The 8,387-nt window shown below is 34.2% G+C and overlaps 1 protein-coding gene across 1 annotated transcript in view; it reads left to right on the forward strand.

Annotated features, from left to right (window-relative positions):
* Nucleotides 1-772: 772 nt before the first annotated feature.
* Nucleotides 773-8,387, forward strand: part of LOC122046409 (AUGMIN subunit 7-like) — a 14,095-nt gene continuing 6,480 nt past the window's right edge. The window contains exons 1-9 of the mRNA XM_042607097.1: nt 773-1,061; nt 1,427-1,512; nt 4,016-4,077; nt 5,471-5,562; nt 5,718-5,843; nt 6,790-6,880; nt 7,142-7,249; nt 7,487-7,585; nt 8,203-8,382. Of these exons, the coding sequence (XP_042463031.1) occupies nt 928-1,061; nt 1,427-1,512; nt 4,016-4,077; nt 5,471-5,562; nt 5,718-5,843; nt 6,790-6,880; nt 7,142-7,249; nt 7,487-7,585; nt 8,203-8,382 (978 nt within the window). The 5' untranslated portion in view covers nt 773-927. The remainder of the gene's footprint in view (nt 1,062-1,426; nt 1,513-4,015; nt 4,078-5,470; nt 5,563-5,717; nt 5,844-6,789; nt 6,881-7,141; nt 7,250-7,486; nt 7,586-8,202; nt 8,383-8,387) is intronic.

Raw genomic sequence — 8,387 nt, forward strand, 5'->3', positions numbered from 1 at the left:
AATTTATACTGATTTTTAGACTTTTTGTACTTAAAAATATCATGGGTAATTAGGTAAATATGTTTGACTGGGGAGTGAAAATAAAGATTTTCATGAATTAGAACTGCATGCAAAGATTTATTTGTCAATAGAGATTGCATGTAAAATTACCCATAATAAAAACACAAGTGTACCTTTGGGAATTCTGAAAATGGGATAGGCTTTTTTGGGAATTCAATTTTAGATGCATCTTTGATAAATTATTTAATAATCTATTATTTCCCCTAATTTTAAACTCAAACAAGAGTTATGCTTCCTTTTTATTATGATATTGTTTGTTAAGTTATTAATAATCATCTTTCAAGTTATAATCACTTATTTGGAAGAGGAACACGACCCAATAACTTTTGAACACGTTGAATTTATTCATAAAATTAAAAGAGTGATTAAGTTGGGGTGACTGGAATTGAGTTCTCATTTTTAGGAATGAAAGGGTACTTTTAATTTTTTTTATAATTAAATATTTAAATTTTGTCCGATTAATCTGAAAGATTTTCTTGTTTTTGATTCGTCTATTAATAAATTTAGAAGATAATTTATATGTATTTAAATATCTATCTCTAAATTATTCATCTCTACTTGAACCAGGAGAGACAATTCATATTTATATGAATATTTTTTTAAATAAATTTCGAGATCAATTTTTAACTATATAAAATATACAGTTAATCTGGGATATTACTTTGCTCCGATCAGTGTCGTGACGAAGGGAATTGAATTTGAATTAGAAAGTAAACCAGAGTATGGTATAAGAAATATGTAAAATGATAGGGAGGCGAAATTTATCCCCAAATGACAGGGTAACCCTTGAAGATTCAAACCCTCTACTCCGACCGGAGTCTCAGTGAAAGGCTTCCTTCCTAGTCTCGTTCCGTTGTTTCTATCGAGATGGCGTCGAGGCAGATGGAGGCGATCCAGAGGAAGTTAGAGCTTCTTAACTACCCTCGATGTAACGCCCCGTCCCAATCGCTCCTCTTCGCCGGCGTCGAGCGATACGCCCTGCTCGAATGGCTCTTCTTCAGGTACCCGTCGTAGATCTTCTTCTGGTCCCTTCACGCAAATTTCGAACCCTAGCGTCCTCCTTCTTCTATTGGTTTGCTGTGCACCTACTTTTATGGGATCTGAATCTGGTGTTGAGCATATGTCTGGCTTGATTTACGAGAGTTGGAGGTTTAATGTTCAATTCTGGAAACAATGCTGACTTTGGTTTCGCCATTTTTTTTTTACTGTACTAGAATCCTGAAGTTGATATTGTTCCTGATCTATCTTATATTTTGGGTCTGAATATCTTTCTCTTCTTTTGCTTCTCTTTCGCTGGGAATCTCTCCTTTTTCATTCTGAATGCTATATTTGTAGGCATCAGATTCGACTCTTTCTTTCTTGGTAGGCTATTAGGTGACAGGTCTCCGTTTACTCAGCAGAATTGGCAAGGAGATAGCATGGACCGTGATGAGGAAAATACTCGAATTCAACGTGAGTTTCCTGTCGACTGCTGGTTGATGACTTATTCTTATCCAATTTATTTTATGAAATTTATGAAGTCCTCGTTCCTTTTTTGCCTTTGATGGTTGTTATGAGTGTCTATAGGCATTGAAACCCCTACTTTCAAGTTGATCCATTTTTTCCCATAACTTTGCATAATTTCCTGGAACCTAACAATCTCTACAAACATTCATGGTCCCGTAGGACCATATATGCCAATTGTGAAATCAAAGCATTTGGAACCATCGTATAATAGTGCTCTTACTAATTTATCATAAAGAGTTTCCTTTTCATATCTTTCTTCTCTCTTCTTCTAGTTGTCTATTTTCTTTATCATACTGAGAATATGGACAATGATATCATGTGAAGTGATTACAAGAATTTGCATATCAACTGCATAATTGTTTTTTGTTAGTGCAATGATGCCCTTAGCAATCAAGATCCATCATGAGTTTTGATGTTTGGACAAAGAGTTCAAGTTAAGATCATATTTATATTTAATATGTATAATGTCGTACAAGACTTGATCAAGACTTAATCTAATTGGATTAGCTAGCGAACAAAATGATTTTCGTGGCTATGTACGTGTTGACTGATGAATTATTCTAGTCGATTGATGGTGGTTGAGTCAACTAGGCAGCGGACTCAAGCTAATTAGCCAACGGATATAATGTTTTTTTTTGTGGCTAAGTCGATTGGACAGACAATTGATTTGTTATCAGCCGACTAATGAAGAATGATAGTCGACTAATGCTACAACAAAAAAGGTAAAGGGAGTCTTTTATCTTTGACCTAATGACTATAGTACATTAATTTATCATTGGTGGATTCCACTTGACTAATTGACGTCAATGCAGCAGTAACAAAGAGAAGTTGAAGAAATGAAGCCTATAAAAAGGACCGAGGGGAGCATTTAAATGCTAATGTCCTTGAGATATTCTTTTGATCATTTGCTCCTTATTCTGCGCTCTTCCTTCTCATCTTTGAGCTTCAATTATAATCACTCAAATAACTTGTAAGAGGTTTCTCCACCTTCAAAAGAAGTCCGAGAAGGAGAAAAGCTAGTAGTGTATTCGAGAGTGACTTGCTGATGTGTCATAGGTCATGGAGTAGGAATCAGAGTTTTGAACTATGTTAAATCCAAATGTTAGCGTGTTTTCTTGTGTGTATTTCATTTCAATTGCATATTGTATTTGGATTGACCTTGCTAATCTTAATTGTCACTTGCAAGAATATTTGGTATTCGCCCCCCTCTAGCTTGTCCAGCATCCATCATACTTGTCTTAATATCTTTGTCAAGTAAACACACCTAATATATAGTATAATGTCTTTTTTCCTTGAAAAGGAAAAAAAAATGGCAGTATACATTAGTTAGGAAAAATTGGGGCTAGGATGTAATGACAATTTGAAGTATTCTTCCCCTGGTATTCACCAACCAATATGTTGACTAGCTGACATCTTTACTTGATATTCAAGGTAAAAGAATGGAAGACCATTAAATGTTGTAAACTAGATAAGATCATTACTAGTAGGCATAATTATCTGAATAGTAACAATTAGTATATTGTGTTCCTAAGGGAGCATTACCTTTGAGTTAGTGCTATTATTTTTTTTCCAATATCAAATGACTTACAAACACAAGGATTGGACATTTAATTCAATAGCTGAATGTGAATCAAGAAAAAGTTTGAGATTATCAAATAATTCAAAATATTAATTATAATGTTTTATATTTATTTTCATAGTATCTCACTACCTTTAATAAGGGCAACCAGTGCATGAAGCCCGTCAATGCAGGGTCCGTGAAGGGTCAGATCATATTGGGTATATTGTACGCATTCTTATCCTACATTGTAAGAGGTTGTTTCTACGACTCGAAGTCGTGACCACAAGGTCACACAATAACAACTTTACCGTTGTGCCATGTCTCCCTTTCATCTCACTATCTTTGTTATTATACAATATTATTGTATGTCTCTATTTCCACTCTCTTTGCCCAAGTGACACTTGGATATGCTTTCTAACAGTTTCTCATATCCCTTTGCCATTGGTTTTGATCTAGAATACTTGAAAGTGGTTAGGTAGTGCACGAAGCTCCTGCCAATGCAGGTCCAGGGGAAGAGTCTATTGTGTGCAACCATATCTTACTTTGCAAGAGGTTGTTTCCAAGACTTGAACCTGACCTCCAAGTTACACGGCAACAACTTTACCGTTGTGCTAAGTTCATCTTGATGACATGTTTGTTGATAAAGATTGTTATTTAGAATATATAAAGCTGCATAGAAACATTTTCTATTTGTTTATAATATGTTATCTAACGATTTTCTTCACCATTTATATTCAAGATATAACAACTTTAATATATCATAACTAAATTCGTAAGTAATATGCTGCTTTAATTGCTAATAATGTGTCTGTCCTGTTTTCGTGTCTTCTTTTGGTGCATGCATTGTCCTTTTCAGTGAATCAGAAAATTGTTTTTTTTATTCTGCAGACTTAGCGGAGATAGCAAATTTTTTGGGCATTACATGCTCAGTTGACATTGAAGCAATACAAGTGAGTGAATACTTCATTTAGCAATCAAAGCCGCTTTGATATGTTAGCTGACGAAAACTGTTAGCAGCGTGCAAATAAAAAGTGTCATTATCATCAGGCAAAAAAATTTCTTTCCTGTTTACATCTAGTTTTGTATACACTTTCTGACTTACATGCTCACATAAGTTACCATGTATAATGTTCCTGGCTCAATTGACATGAAGAATACTAATGCTTTCAACCTATCATCAATTTAACTACATGACATAGAATTTTTTTTTTTCATGTTGATTTAGGTCTCACACTCTCACATAGTATGTTAATTACATGGTGGCTAATTTACTTCTTCGAACTGTTTCACTATAATGACAGTAAACATGATTTCCTTCATAGAGTTCTTCCTTTTAATAGGACCCCTTTGCATATACTTCCTACTAGTTTTTTCTTTCTAAAATCTACCTTTTGTATGGGACATAGTTGCTCTATCAACAAATGGGAACTTAATGCAATTTCAAAATTTTAATAGTTGATGAGGATAATGTCTCCATAGGATGAGTGTATGATAGATACCTATTCCGTCAGACTATTATTATGGTGTTTATATTCATTGATGAGATTTTTAATTTTTACTTATGGCTATTTTGTAGCTTAGGAATGGAAATGAGGCCCTTAGAAAAAACATCACTTTCTTTATAATTCCTTTCTTCTTTTGAGCTACTAAAGAAAATGTTAGCATTTGTACAATTAAATAAAATATGATGAGCTCCAAATTTGAGTTAATTACATTATTTAAAAAAAAAAGAAAAAGGAAAAAAAAATCAACTATGTAATGATTCAGGCAAGGTATTGATTCAAGTGATATTTATTTTGTTCTTCAATGACATCCTTATTCCTTGAGCAGTAAAGAGTGATAATGTGAATTGGAGAAGTATGAATCTACTCAACTTTCCTCATCTCCTATGTGGTAGTAGATGACAAAACTTGTAATTACAGTGAAAGATGACAGAAAGTCGAACTGTAGTGAATGCAACTATTTCTCACTCTCCTCCACTTCCCTTGATTCCTCCTCTCGGCCTCTCCTATGGCTGCCACCTATTGTGCCTGCTTGTTTTGTCCACTTCTTATCCTCCTTCGTTTTTGGGCATCAAAATGGCTAGGATTTCTGTTTCATTGTCCTCAAACATTTTCTATAACTTCTGGCAGTGTCCACTTGTTTGTTGGTAGTAAGCCAGATAAGTCCATGGATCTGTCTAGGATGGTAGATCTATGGAATTTTGACGTGCATAAAATTAATCTAATCTTTTGTTAATGAGAGTGAAAATGTTGAACTTCTATAGTGGTTTTGCCAGAAGTGTTTGGGGATTTATAGTTTCATCTGGTTGCATTGAGATCATGCTACTTTGCTTTGTTTCAGGGAAAAGGTAGCTATGAGGAACGTGTTGAAATGCTTCATCTGATTGTAGATCTTGTTGAAGCAAGCCAATATGCTGATAATCCTGAATGGAGGTCAGTAGTATAGTACCTTAGCGTTCTCAAAATTTCAGTCTTCATAATGGTTCATCTATTTTTTCTGTTTCATCCTCAAGGAATAGGAACACAACATGCAAACAAACTAGACCTTACAAATTCTGAACACTAACAGATTTGTCTTTTTTTGGCAGTGTTGATGAACAATTAGCTAAGGATGTACAGTTAGTAGATTCAATTGCAGAAAAACAAGCTCAAATATTTGCAGAAGAGTTGAAACTTTTTCCAGCAGATGTACAGATTCAGTCTGTCTACCCCTTGTAAGCAATATAAGATTTTGATCTGAATCCATAATACTAGAGTTGAGAACTGTCAGTAGCATGTTTATAAGCAAAACAAATGAGTAATGAGCATATCCCAAACGGTTTGTTTCATTTTGTCTGTTCTTGTTTAGGTATGTTAATAGGATATACATAGAACCATGCTACAAATATTTAACTTTTAAAAATTTCACATACTAATGTGGATTGCTATGTATGTAACATGTTTTTGTATATTCATTCAAGCTCTTGGTTTTTTCTCATGTATTATTGAAATATTCAGATGAGCATATATAAATGTAAGCCCAGAAGATATGCTCATAATACAAAACTTCTGGCTGTCTTTTGGGTCAGAAAAAAGTGGGCTTTGAAACATCTAGTCTGGTTAACAGCCTTGTGTGCTGCACTATTCTAATTAGTTACTAACATCTCCAGTAGATATCCTAGTCCATTGTCCATTACAGATTAAACTTTTTCCCCCTGTAGCACATATTTTTATTAATAATCTCTCTCTCTATCTCTCTCTCTCTCTATCTCTCTCTCTCTGCATATTCACGAATAAACCTGTCTTCTCTATTATATATTCTACTTCCATTTTTTTTTTTTTGGATATGGTGTTAGTTCTCTTTTTCCTATATGCTTAAAGGGAGTTACTAGTTTGAAATAGTTTACCGCTTGGAAATCATATGCATGGTCTTTGGAATAAAAAATTCTAACTTTCCTTATCTTTTTCTTCTTATATTTTACAGCCTGTTGACTTATACTTGTTGAACAAACATAAATAGGAGTTTCATCATATATCTTGAAATAAGGCTATGTTTACTTGCTAGTTAAATTATTTGTTTTTTTTTTCACTTGAAATCTGTGTGGGAAAAAAAGGTTTCAGTCACCAAGTGTGACAAATTTTATGAGTTCTAGTAATGAATAAGAAGTGCCTCTTTTTCAGGCCTGATATATCTGAACTGGAACTAAAGCTTAGTGAACATTCAAATAAACTCTTAAATCTGCAGCAGATGGTTCAGGAATTAGCATCTAAGGTACTTGAATCTGTTCTCTCTACGATCAAATCTTCTGGAGGAAGTGAAACAAGTAGTTATACAAGCAAAATTTCTGCAATTTCCAGTTAACTTCACTCAGATCCTATTGAACCTAAACTTCGAAGTAATGCACTGGTGATTGTTTTCTTGAATTATCAACCATATTTCCTTTAGTGATTCATCTAAAAGGAACCTAACCCTATCATGGTTTTATCTCTTTGTTAGTGTATGCTAAAGTTTGTTATTGGTGGTGTTAACCAGTATGATTACAATCCTAGTGAAGACTATACGGAGGTAGAGCTAAAGCTGAGGTCCAATTTGGAGTCTTTTCTTGAAACTGTGAAGTCTTTCAATTTGATTTATACAAAGGTAATATGCTTCTTTAACTTCTGTTCAATTATTTTTGTTTTTAAGTATGTATAGCTTGAAGAACGAAAGGGCATTCATATATCACAAGTCCATTTAAACAAATTTGATGATTGAGGAAAACCTGCTGAAATTCAGACCGCTTTTTGCTTGGTTTCTTGGACATGTCCATGAGATTTACATGCCCCCATGTCTGTTTCTTCTCATGTTTCTTAATTTATTTTGCCTAATGTATTACAGGAAATTCGTCCATGGACTCACATGATGGAAGTGCCACAATTACATGGGTTTGGTCCCGCTTCTAATCGTCTGTTGGAGGCTTATAATACACTTCTAAAGGTATACTTAGTATGTGCGTTTTGAGTTTTTCAAAAATTGTTAGTTGATCCACTTTACACAATCATTTTTCCAAAGAAGTATCATTTTCCTGAGTCCATTATGTACTCATCCTCTCAGAGATGCAAACTTCATACTGATACTCAGAAAATAAATATGCAAAATAAATCAGAGATTCCATAGTTGGAAAAATAGGAAAAAAGCAAGGCATAATTTAAGAAAATATTAATCTTTAGGAGAAATCCTACCTATTAGTATTTTGTCTCTAGATAGAAAGGTTTTATGCCATAATTTTTTAGGAGGCCGTCTTTATCCCTACGTAGCTTGGAGAGTGTCCTTAACTCTTTTTTATTCTTCACAATTTAAAATTAATTTGTCTAACAGGGACACAAGTACTATATTATCTTTTATTCCTGTTCTTCTTTTGTGAGTATCTAACAGCGTAAGTGTCATCAAACATGTTCAGTCGTCTTCTTACTGAATATGTTCGAACCTTAAGCTTCCTGAAAATATTTTTCCTAGCATCTTTAGATCAGTCGATCAGACAAACTATAATGTAGTTCTTGAATTGGAGCAATTATTTGCATACTGTGTAACTTGTCTTACATCGTGCATTGCAGTTTTTGGGAAACTTGAGAAGTGTTCGGGAGTCATATGCGGCTATGTCTATTGGATCTGTATCGACAACCGAAGAGCCATCCTCAATCACCAAAATAATTTTGGATTGTGAATCTGCTCTGACGTTTTTGAACCGTAGTCTCTCCATCCTCTCGACTTCTGTGGCCAGGGAGCAAGGGAAGGCCCT

The sequence above is a fragment of the Zingiber officinale genome, chromosome 2B (assembly GCF_018446385.1).
Source record: "Zingiber officinale cultivar Zhangliang chromosome 2B, Zo_v1.1, whole genome shotgun sequence".
NCBI lineage: Eukaryota > Viridiplantae > Streptophyta > Magnoliopsida > Zingiberales > Zingiberaceae > Zingiber > Zingiber officinale.